Consider the following 12,769-nt stretch of genomic DNA (forward strand, 5'->3'; position numbering starts at 1 on the left):
ATCCGCCAGTGTGATTCTGAAACGTTGAATTTTTATTTTCTCCTTTAAATACACGAAAACTGTAATCATATCACGCGAAACTACAGACACGTGTATTCAAATATTTTCACCGAGGATGTAAAGTGTTTTTATGACATGCTCCCCTCCCTCCCATAATATTACAAAATGCAAAAGTTGTCGCGAAATAAAGAGAGAGATAGAGAATGAAACCTTAGTAAGCCTCAGCTGAGCAAACAACGAAAGTCCTTAGTTTAGCTAGTCTTTGTTCTACTAACAAATGTTTAAAGAACTAAAAACTTTATAGCCACGCTACTTTTAATTTGCGTGGCTTTTATTAACGAAATATGAAAATGAGGATAAATAAAGGGCATCCAGTTTACCGTTTGCATAAAACAGGTTCGGATGCACTTCACTGAAGGATACAGGTTCATAAACGCTAATGAAAACAGAGACTTTGCGGAAACCTTTTCAAAACTGGAGAGGCTATGATTTGGAGTGGTGAAAACAAATGTTCGAAATCATTTACATTGTTTTTATCTCATGCTAGGCCTGTTCCAAACGTCGTGCTACTGCCGTCCCGAACTTAAATCAATAGGCTTTATGACGGTTTTCGACGCCATTTTGACGAGTAGGCAAACAGGCTTGAAATAACAATGTTTGTATGGAAATCCGATGTCTAATAATTTTCATAAAACATCGCTTCTGAAAAATTCATGAATTGGAAACTTTTGGCACTAGGAAAAGGATTTAAAGAAAAAAAATTGGAGGGAAGTAGCAGTGCAAGAAAGCGTCCAGTCGTGTTTTGAATTTTCCATACATTTGTCTGTATAGCGAACTAGCCGTGAACTGCTACTAAAAATAGTTCGCGGGAAAAAAATACAGGGAAATGTATGGAAAGTTCAAAACACAACTGGACGCTTTCTTGCACTGCTACTTCCCTCCAATTTTTTTCTTAAAATCCTTTTTCTAATGCCAAGAGTTTCCAATTCATGAGTTTTTCAGAAGTGATGTTTTATGAAAATTATTTGACATCGGATTTCCATACAAACACTACTCGTCAAAATGGCGTCGAAAACCGTGATAAGGCCGATTATTTGACCCGGCAGTGGCACGGCAGTGGTTTCAAACGTCGAATTTTAATAATTCAGTCGCGCCAAATTCTAAAATATAGAAATACATAGAAAACAAATTAACCCAAAATACATTAAAATAATTAATGAATTTAGTTCGGCAAGGCAATAGCACGCCGTTTGAAACCAAGTCGGTAGTAGCGCGACGTTTGGAACAGGCCTAAGTGCGAGGTTTCCAATCGCGTTTTTGCGTGTATAATGTGCGAAATGATAGTATAAAAAAGAATGTTTTCAAACCAAAAGATGAAAATCAGGACAGTTGCGTAGACATTAATACGGACAATTTTTCACAACAAGTTTCTTATTAGTTTAAAAATAGATATTAATTTACATGTAACATTACTACGACGTAATAATAATAATTAAAATAATAATAATATGTTTTATTTATATTCATTTATTTAGAGCCAAAAAACAAACTGTCCATGGCGCTTTATAATAAAAATTATCTGATAGATTAAAACACAGTGTTAGAAACTATCTAAAAATTAAAGCTTAGAAATTAAAACGTTTACAAGGAAATAGCCCTCTTAAAGAGGTATGTTCAAAATTTTTTTTTATTTAAGTATGGGACTAGAGTCGCTCAGTATCAAAACTATTAAACGGAATAGTGTTCCATAGTATCGGCGGCGCCGCTGCAAAACTAAGCACAGTCCCCATGTGTCTTTCATGGAGCTGTCGGAGTAGCGAAAAGTCGTTGAGACAATAACATTAGCGAGCTTAAGCAGCGACGACGGCAACGGCAGCGAAAACGTCACGCACCTGAAAGTATAGCTTCATTTCATTTGTGCTACTTCGCGATTATTTCAACTCGCTCAACTTCTACAGAAACGGCGACCTATCCACGAACCAAATTTGTAGGAGTAGCGTTCTAGTTAAGGAACAAAATGAGAAATTCACCGTCGTGTGCTCACGTTTTCAAAAAAAAAAAACTAGAATTTGGTCATTTCACGTTGTTGTTTTGCAGAGGACAACAAAAAATGTACCAAAATGTAAAACGCACGTGCAGAGCGATTGTTTAAACCTATTGTTCTGTGGCGTTGTCGTTGTCGTCGCCGTCGTCGTTGTTTAAGCTCCCTATTACCGTATGTACTAGAACATTTTTTCTTTAATTTGTTCGTAGGGGTGGCCCCTTTAGAACTGGGAACACGTGCGTTTTTTCGGTCGTTGTGGCTAAGAACCTTGGCTCGCGGTTTGATGCCAATCTCAGCTTATTGGCAAAACACATCAACATGACTTGTAGAACGGTGTTCTACCACTTGGTAAACATCACACGTATATTAAAGTATTTAACAGTAGATGCTACGAGAAAACTAGTCCATGCTCTCATTATGAGTCGAATTGACTACTGTAATAGTCTATTTTATGGTTTACCAGCTGTCCATCTTGATAAACTTCAGTAGCTACAGAACTCCGCTGCTAGGCTAATATGTAACATTCCGCGTTTTAGTCTCATCATCTCCATGCGATAAACGGTTAAATTTGAGGTCTAAATAGATATCCGAGTTAGTCATTCCAAAGAATAAGCAACGTTATAGTTTTCAGCCCAGGAATGAACGTCTTTTTCAGCCACCAAACGTAATATCGAGAAAGACGCTCGGTGGTCGTGCCTATTTAGCAGTTGTACCTTAGTATGGAACAAGCTACCTGTAATCATTCGCGGTGAGGAGAATTTTAAGAGGCTCAAAAGCCTACAATTGTTAAGTTTTTAATTGTACTTCCTGTAACTTAGCTGATTTAATATTTTATATAGTTTTATTTTATATTTATAGCTAGTAAGCCATATTAGTAGGTAGTTTATATAGGTCATGTTTTTAGTTTTGTCCTGTTAAATTTTTTTTTACTCATTTAATCATTTTTTATTCGCTAACGATTTTTTTGTTATCATTGTACTGCGCATTTGATCATATTCGAACAAAATAAATTTGCACATTAGAAATATTAAACATTATTTTAAAAAATGCGATGTAAATGTCACAAACTGGCAACGAAAAAGTAGAATGGAAAATATGCTGGCCGCCTTGAAGCACGTTTAAGAGCAAAATCGGCAATTGATATCTTAAAGTATAAATAAACTTAGATGGCTATAGGTTCTGTATAAAAAAATCTTATGCGGCCTGTTGATACTCTACAGCTGACCTTAGCAAACGACAGACCCTATACAAAAATGACTGATATTTTAATATTCTTTTGTTTGCATTCAAATAAGCCCTGCTAACCTCGTTCTTGAGTTAGAAAATCAAAAAAAATATATATTTTACCTTGAATGAAGCTAGTAGGGCTAATTTGAACGCAGACAAAAGAATATTAAAATGTAAGTCATTTTTGCATTGGATCTATGTACTTCCAAAGGTACTTCCAAATGATCATGATAAGTTATTTTGTCAGCGGGCAATCCCAATAGTGCATGTGGCATTTCATGAGGCCTGATGTGTATTGACTCACACTACCCCTGCAGGTACACGTGTAAGACCGCTTTCCGGAGACTATCTTACTGGACAGCAGGTATTCCCTTGCGTCGTCTGTGGAACACGTCACACTGAGGATTTTGTTGGTCTGGTTTAAAACAAAATCATGGCGTTATTTAATTCTGCAAAAGGTGCAGAGTCCTTGACTTGAAAGAATATTAACAGATTTTAATTTTAATTGTACTCAGAAAAGAAAAGACAGTTCAAAATAATATATAAGTTTATTGTATGGTCATAGCATTTGCGTCCTTGTTTTGTTTGTCGCACTCTTTCGAAACCGGGAAGCTTTCATACTGCATACTTACACTGTGTTCGATCACGGTAACGACAGAATTAGCGTACGGTCCACTTGCTGCTGCCGTGGAGTTAACCTTGTACTGGCACAAGCTTAGATCCTCTATTCCAGGAGGGCCCCTGGGACCCGGCGCCCCTGTGTCCCCTTTAAGGCCCTGTGATCCATTGTTACCCGGAGGACCTTGGCGGCCACTGGATCCGTTTACACCAGGTGGTCCCTGGGGACCTACAGCACCTGGGGCTCCTATTTCTCCTGGCGGTCCTTGTGGACCCTGCAAGCCCATATTTCCCTGGGGCCCAGGAGGACCTTGCATGCCAAGATGGCCCGGCGGGCCTGCTGGACCCGGAGGTCCTTGGATTACGTTGCCATGGTGGTCGACAATAATACCAGTTTCGTTTATCTGCGAGGAAAAAATTGCAACGTTGTATAATATTTTCACAGGCTATCCAATCCGCCCACAAGAGGAAAATTGAATAATAGATATTGTTTGAATTAATAGAGACATCTATTGTCAGATTGGTAAAAAATCAAGCCTTTTGTAAAAAACATTCGATCTGTCTCCTTCTCAGAAAACAGTTTAAAGCAGCAGTGGATGTCATATGTGTCCTATTAAGTTTGGTTATCACTCTGTTTTCCATTTGCTATTTCTGGAGTATTGACTTTATTTCAATTACTCCGAACTTGATAATGGCGTCATGACGACACCGAAACGTTTTTCGTTTTTATCGTTTATTTTCACTTCCTTATCTATTGATGTTAGCCATAAAATTCCATACAAATCTTTATTTCCCCCCTGTCTTTCTGTCACCCTTTGTGGGATAGAGAAACGAAGGTGATGCCCCGGTGATTGCGACAAGAGTTAGAGAAACACAGGAGAGCTTCTACGTCCCATATTAGGGAACTGCCCATGTCTGCCTCAAAATGTTGTTCTCCTGTCTGCTCGTCAACTTAAAGAAATCGGAGATCAGCCTTAAAGGTGTCCGTCTGAGAGTTGTCCGTCTTAAGGGGGTGTCTGTGTTGAAGAGATGCCGTCTTAAAGGAGCGTCCACCTTACTGACGGAAGTAACATATCAAACACAAAGAAGAGTGTTTCATTCCGGGGGTAGGGGGTACTCCCATATATGGGCTATATAAGCACATATATGGGAGTGCCGCCCGATAGGGTATGGGTTTTGAGAGTCTCGATCCTTAAATAGGGTATCATTTTTGCTAGTCTGAAATGTCTGCCCTCAGACTATATTTTTGCACCTGTGGGCATTGTGTTCCCGGTGTGATCCTTAGATAGGGTACCTCTCTCACAGTAGTGAACAAACTTCTGTGAAAGATGTTCCATGGTCATCATTATTAAACTAGGCTTACTCTAGTATTCTATGCTTGATGCTTAACTTCCGGTGTGACAGGAACGAAATAAAGCCGTTCACGATAATTAAATTCTTAGTTTTTGTGTTTCACTTGAATAGGGTATCAATGTTCGGGTTTGGGCCTTAAATAGGGTATCATTTTCGTTTGTCTCATCCTTAAATAGGGTCAGGGTTTAATAACCTGGGCGGCACACACCTATCCCAAATTTATGGGAGTACCCTCTCCGGGGGGGGGGGGGGTGGGGGTTCATCCAAACACTTCTAAACACCGAGAAGTAGGTTGAAAAAACGAGGCGAAACGGAATTTATTTTACCAACTTCAAGGTGTTTGGAAATCGGAGGAAACACTCTTTGGAGTGTTTGATATAGTTTCTCAAATCATGAACAATTCTTGATGAAATTCAAAGCAAGCGTTGACTAAATTTGTAATAATTAAGATCATATTTCCAAACCTCATTGACGGTAGTGACTGCCTTTGATTTCTCTATATAAATTATTAGTAAGTTTGAGAAGTCTCTGTCATCCAAGAGATGTCCGTCGTAAGCACATGCGTATTTTAAAGAGGTGTCCTATGAAGGGGTTCCCCCATCCTTGGATTGCATTTGAAATCCCCGCTTTTGATTTTTTCTGGCCAATCAAAAGCGGGGAATTCAATTGCTTCTTGAACTGGTTCAGTAAGAGTAACTGACCAGGGGCTCTCCCGCTCTTATAGTAAACTGCCTTTCATCCACGAAAATCCCTTCTACCCGACTAACTGCCCCTGGGTCTCCGAGGATGGGGTTCCCTCGAAGATGTGTCCGCCTTAGATAGTTTCTAACTCAGCGCTTGTTGTATGTATTCATGACTTACCCTGGTGGCGAGGCTATCGAGTTTATGTTTCTGGGTGATCATGTCCAATTTAAGTTTGTTTGTCACCGTGCTTAAGTTAGTCATGGAGTCTTGGAGCACTGTTAGCGCAGTCCTTATTAATCTTTCGTTTGCTGCAACTTTGTGGATCTCTCTTTGCATACCGTCAGAATTTCCCTGTGGTACGTTGACTTGTGAGTAGATTGGCCGTGGTTGAGTCGTGTTCAGTGCTGTTGGAAATACAATAGCGAAGAGGAACTGGAAAGTTAACTTTCATTATTGATACTTTTAATTTCCTCAGTGCTCTAATAACTAAAAAAAACCTAGAAGAGTATAGAAAGTACCTACTTCTTACTTCCGCTTCGTTTCAACTTTACTGAGGTAAGAGGACAATATTTTGGAAAGAACGTCCATGTGACTTTTAGGTGTATGATCTCTCTCTCTCTAGGATTTAGAATCACCTTGAAAGACGTTATTAACAGCTTTTGCGTTTGAATGGCCACAGTTATTGATCAACTACAAAAGTTATCGCCAGCTGGTGCAGCCAATAACATAACAAGACATAACTGTAACATAACATAACAAACATTAGCGGACTATTTTGCTACGATAGCAGACGGAATTGGCGGCAACAATGCCGAACTTCAGTCAATGAATGTCTTTAAACATCATCCTAGTGTTCAGCAAACTTGAACGGAGGAAAGGAAAAACTTAATACAAGGTTTACATGTGAAACCAGTTGTACAACTACAAGTCCTAGATACCCTTGAGTCGCTCAACACAAATGAAGCCACCGGTTGCGATTCCAGATAAACCCCTTTTCGGACTGCTGGTATTTCAGACAATAATGCCCTTGTCTTAAAGATTGTCCTAAAATTTAACAGATGTCCTCGAAGCTTTGCTTCTCAGCCATCTGTTAATTTTTCAGACAATCATTCAGTCATTTGCATTATCATCCAATATGCCAATCGCCGAAGGATTTTATTTACTCCCGGTTTACCTAAATAGATGCATCTTCACAGATAAATGGTCTCAGCCTTTTCAATACACTAAAACCCGAGGAAATTTTCTTGCCAATCTCATTAACATGTCCAGACCAAGACAGATTTTGTACAGAAAAACAAGCAGCACGAAGAAAAATAACTGCTTATCACCTTAAATCGAACAGATGCTGCATCCAAAGACTGAAAATTTACTTATGTACATGAACTGAAAGTTGACCTGGAAATCTCTGGAACGCAGTCAATTTGAAGCAAAGAGCACATCCCTAGTAAAAACCTTCATCCTCTCTTGTCAAAACTCAATCCCGACAACAAATTATTGGATAGAGGATGTGAATGGTACAGAATAGACAGAAAACAATTGTGTTTCTTACACTTATGATTCTCGCACATTGGTGAGGTTACGCCTTATTAACCATGCACTGTTCCAAGTTAATTGCGTACTCTGAGGACCCCCCCTCCCCCCCTGCCTTGTGCGACCCGTGTTCAGCGGTGCATAAGCCCACCCGCAAGGCAATCATTTTTCCTTCGTTCGCGTGTAATTAGTGTTTTCGTCTGTTGCATTTTTTCCTCCGCGTTGGCGTTCACACCCAAGTAAGCTGTTTGCATCGCCTTTTTACATTGCTTTCAACACCCAAGAACAAACGGAAGCAAAAACTCTTCATTCCACTAGAAATCCTCTGGGTGGCTCGTAATTACAGCAGAAAGTTGCTCTCCCGACCTTAATTATATAATCTATAAACGGTGACCGCTGGAAGGCTATACAACTAGACTTGGTCCTCGTTAATCTTAACCACGTCTGTCACAATTTTTTAGCACATGATTGAATTAAAATAAATAAGAGGCAGGAGAATACAGTAAAATCTCTATGTCAATGGGCAATTCAGAGGCATGCAGAAGGCCATTTATATAAAATAGACGTTTGATACTGGCCAAATTAATTTCATTAACCCAGCTCTCACTGGAACTGGTGGTAGTAAATCAATAGCTGCATGGACTTCTCTGGTGGCTGAGCGTGAATACCAAGCCGCGGCCATTTGTGAAGGATAAGGGCCAGTGATAGTTTCTAAAGAAACTCTTGCGCTGCGACGGTGGGGGACTGGATACGAATGCTGAGTTGATAAGGTAATTTGGCCACCATAAACGAGAACTGTCTCGAGAATGCAAGCTCCGCGCTTTTCAGGTCGAGGGTTGAAGGCCTTTTGGTCTGAACACTGTTTTAAGTCCTATTAATTGACATGTACCATTTATAAAGAGAAAAGTGCGTCTGGCAAAACTACCTGATCTGAAAAATGTCACTAAACATAACTATAAAACGCCCGAAGATGGATTTATTACCTTTAAGATGCTTTTGAAGTGTTTCTTGCTTGAGGAATATCCATATGTCCAGTATTAATGAAAGCAGAGTCAAAATTATCAGGACAATCACAAGAACGCGTAGAATAAGAGTCTCATTTCGCATGTTATTGTAGGCGATGGAGACTAAACACTGCTGTTGATCTGAAAAAGACTTGTTCCCATTTTATCCACGATAAAGTACCGAACATAAGTTGATCATCAGTTTCATGTTTCTTCGTATAACAAGCGTACTGAATTGACACTGAAATTCCGCGGCGTTGTAGCTTTTGAAAGGTCATTTGTTTCCCAAGACCACGGGAAGCAAAACAGTTAGAACAAGGCAGGTTGTTTAAAATCATTTTCGCAAACAAAACGGGTTTGGCGATTAGGTCAAACTCATTAAATCAAAATAACATGGAAATTACGAGCAGGAAACATCTTAAGGTGGAAGAGTGAAAAATAAACGGGTTTTAAAACAAAATTACGAGGGATATTGCTTCGTTATTTTATTGTTATCTTACGCTCATTCAAAACTGCGGAATCAAATATGAAAAGATGAAAAGCAGTACCCGTTTAAAAAATAATGATACCTGTTTCGCAGATCGATGTTTGTTTGTAGCTATTCGTTAGACATGGCTAAAAACAAAACAAAAAATGTTTATAGCGTATGAAATGAAAACAACTTGTAGAATTATATATTTCTAGAGATATAGGCCAGTATAAAAGATGTATTGGGAATCGGATGCTAAACCCGAGTTTTGAAACATTCGCACTCTTCGAAGTCTAAGGCCATTTACAAGTTCCTTATATGTAGCTTCAAAATAAAACTTGCAGAGGCATCAGTTTAGTCGGTTTGTTCCGTATTTGTCTCAAAACCTTTTCGAACCCCACTGAGAGAGGATTAAAATTTGAAACAGATGAAAGGAAAACTCGAAACTTTGTATTGAAGGGTTGGGGAATAGCCCTTGTATCAGACATCATAGGATGTCGGGGGTTTGAATACCTCCAGCCCTGACTAGGGTCTTTAATTAACAAGTGAAAGCCGATTGGTTGATCAGTGCCTCATCTAAGTTCAGATAATTGTTTCATTGCATTGTAAAATTAGACCGCCTGTGTCGAATTGGATTGCAACTTGCAAAAAGTTAGACTAATTCTCGCATTTTCGTTTCCAAAATAATCACTAGAACAGATCGTGATTATTTCGTTCCTTTCATGAATTTAATTGATTACTTTCCCTCAGCTAATGTTCTAGAATAATTCTGTAACTCAGTGAAGATATTGTTGCATCAATTTTACGAAAAAAGGTCAAAATCCCTTGTCGACGAGAAGATGTGGAAGACGAGACAGTCCATTCACGGCCAGAGGCCCTCAATAAGTCATTGACTGACCTAAGTACACTAGGGCCGACCACAACGGTCAGGTGGCAAAGGAATTCATCAAGATGAAGGTCCCTTGAATTCCTGCAATATGGTGCACACCATTTTCAAACTATGAAACGTTGAAGGTTCTTTAGGAAGAGCCCTTCAAAATGGCACATTCTAGCTTTCCTCAGCCAGTTCGGACAAATGAAAAGCGACCTTTAATTGAAGAACCCTTCACTGCAATGTTAGAGAGATTGTTGAGGACATTAGTAGGGTGAGGTCACTAATTCACCATAACTTACTGACGACTGGCTGACACTATTTCAAAGTGGATTTTAAAATCATTTAAATGTAATCTGCGCTATGTAAAAGCCGGCGTACCCATTGCGATTTAAAGGGGCTGTGTTCTGGCTGATGTGCGTAATACGTGTTGCCAGAGGCTTACCTTGAGGTGGCTCACAACGGTGTCCAGAACTCAGTTCCAGCGCCTCAGGATAATTTGATGAACGTGGATCATTTTAAAATTCTCCATCAAATTTTCGAAAACTCCCCTCCCTACAAGCGTTTTTAAACTTTGCAACAAGCTGCGTCTTAACATTCTGGTCACAATTCGATAGTAAAAATGGGGGTCACCGAGCGCTGTTTTGAGTTATAATCACTTGAAGATAACATAAGGGTTGTTTTTAACGGGTTATATCGTTGTTGCGGTAACCTGTTAATCCAAGAAAATGACGACAACTTGTTCACCAATGATTAGGCATTTTTTGAATACCGTTATTGTTGTGTCAACTGAGGAAGAATGGTAGTCAGTATTGATCTGTCAAGGCATAATTGATGGAAAGTGCTAGATACTGTTGTGAGCCACCTTACTCACGCCGGATTTTTTGTTCTTTTTTGTCCATTTCAACACTGAAAAAACGTGGGAGAAGCTTATTATTGTCACTAATCAGGTCACGTCAGGAGCACATGTGGCTCCCGAACCACGTGATTACTTTTAACCAACAGAGGCGAATTAGTGCCATAAAAGTGCGTATGCAACACTCAGTAATTTCCATCTTTAGATTTTAGACCTTTTCGCCAAATACTAAATGAATGCTCTTTTTTAATTCTTGTCAAATTCAATTTTATTTTCAAGCCACATCTACTAGGTGTTTGGAAATCGGATCGGGGGGATAAGACACTTTTTCGAGTGTTTGGTATAGCTTCTCAAACTATTTAAATTTGTTATTATCCTTGGAGAAATTCAAACAAAAGAGTTTACAGTAGTGAAGATTCTCTTTTTTTCTGTCCATGCGTTGTTAATGTTTGAGGATAACCTCTGAGGCTAGAGATTATGTAAAACTGGATGTACTAGAAACAATATATAATGGTTTTTGGGATTACACTAGTGGTATATACGATGGTGATCAATTGATGTTGCAATAATGAGAATGTGATGTACAAGCCAGCACATTTTACTCTATTCCAGCGTTGTTTAGGTTTACAAAATTATCTACAATTTTAACCTAGTTAGGTTAATTCCAGGCACGTTTTGAAATGAGGTCAATTTCTTTGCACGCTCAAACGACATATTTTAAACAAGGTCAAGTACGGTCATTTTCTAACAAAAAACTCAATCAAACCGCAAAGATCCCTAAGGCGGGCCGCCAAGCCTTACGTGTTCTGGAACAATACATGTTAAGTTTGATAAAGAATGAAGTCGCGTTCTTACGAGACGTTTTCACGTGCAGATGCAATCGTCAGAAACCGTCCTGTTATTGGAGTTCTTGTCCCTCAAAGGTTCCATCTCACTCACAACGAAAACATTTCCAATTTTACATTATGCTTATTATAGGGGTACTGTTGGTCACGGAGATTTCGCTGTATTTTAATCAAAGCTACTCAAAAATTTAACATAAAACCTTTTCTCTAACATGAAATTGTTCGTAGAGCACCAGGAGGAAAATATTAACTGATTTCTTCAATGAAGAACAAACTATAAATCAGATTTTAGCAATTTCCCCAAAATATACGGGAAAAACTTGAAAAACTTGGCCAATTTTTTCAAGTTGTAATCCATTTCCATCCAAGCCATCCACAGCAAAATATAAAAATTACTAGCTTATGTATACTCGTAGGCTAATTGTAAAGAATACTAAACCATTATTTTAACATTTCCATTGATACAAATATGTTTTTTCGCTATTCTAAAGCACACTAAATATCGGTGACAATGCTCCTTTAATTACTCTAATTTCCATCTGGATCAGTGGGTGACGGAAAATGCGCTGGACAGTTTGTACAGGTGCCCATGTAGAAATCTTGGGGCTTGGTATAATGACAGCTATGGACAGTTGAATCACTGCATCTCGGCGGAGGACGGGTTGGACATCCCCATGGTGGAAAAAGTTTTGCTTGCTCGACATTTTGAGGATCTTTCATCCAGGCGACGACTTGAGATCCCGTCAAGAACCAGACATCACCGAGGTCTTGAGCATATTTGAGGAATTTCTTGCCAGCGCTCATGTGGTCGCCTGGGGGACCCCAGAAGAAATATGAAGGGTGCATATGCATTCCAAAGGGAGCTCGATTTGTGTCATAGTGATAATGGAAGTTTCTTACCAGAATATCGTACCAGACAGTTTCGTTGCCGTTAGGATCACATCCGTCCATCATAGAATTACAAGTAGAATGGTCTTCGTTCATGAGATTGACATTTGGAATCTCCCATAGTCCTGGATAGGACAACTGTGGGCACGGCTGTTGGCTTGTAGGACAGGTCTGAGTTGACTTGTAGTCCAGAGTGTATGGGTACATTGGACCACGCCCATCAAACTTGATGTCAGCCGGCCAGGACAAGTCGTAAATAAAGTTGCTCTTGTAGAGGGACTTGAACATGTTCTCAGTGAACATTAGGAATGGTGCACGAAAACCTCGAATGGCTCCATACGCGATATTTCCAAATCTACATGTATAAATAGAGAGAGGAT

The 12,769-nt window shown here is 39.3% G+C and overlaps 2 protein-coding genes across 3 annotated transcripts in view; both read right to left on the reverse strand.

The window, feature by feature from the left end:
• Window positions 1-1,520: 1,520 nt before the first annotated feature.
• On the reverse strand, window positions 1,521-11,082 carry LOC146489163 (uncharacterized). Its single transcript, XM_085106640.1, has 4 exons — window positions 8,440-11,082; window positions 6,104-6,330; window positions 3,904-4,293; window positions 1,521-3,686 (listed from the first exon to the last, which is right to left on the reverse strand). Exons 1-4 carry the CDS (start codon window positions 8,561-8,563, stop codon window positions 3,507-3,509), a joined length of 921 nt encoding a protein of 306 aa, XP_084962766.1. The 5' UTR covers window positions 8,564-11,082; the 3' UTR covers window positions 1,521-3,506.
• Window positions 11,083-11,231: 149 nt separating this feature from the next.
• The window catches only part of LOC146489164 (chitin deacetylase 7-like), a 29,199-nt gene continuing 27,661 nt past the window's right edge, over window positions 11,232-12,769 (reverse strand). For both annotated transcript variants that reach the window (XM_085106635.1, XM_085106636.1), the window contains one exon: window positions 11,232-12,744. In XM_085106635.1, the coding sequence (XP_084962761.1) occupies window positions 12,030-12,744 (715 nt within the window). In that variant the 3' untranslated portion in view covers window positions 11,232-12,029. The remainder of the gene's footprint in view (window positions 12,745-12,769) is intronic.

The sequence above is a fragment of the Pavona decussata genome, unplaced genomic scaffold, assembly GCF_977016875.1.
Source record: "Pavona decussata unplaced genomic scaffold, jaPavDecu1.1 SCAFFOLD_6, whole genome shotgun sequence".
In the NCBI taxonomy this organism is placed as follows: Eukaryota; Metazoa; Cnidaria; class Anthozoa; order Scleractinia; family Agariciidae; genus Pavona; species Pavona decussata.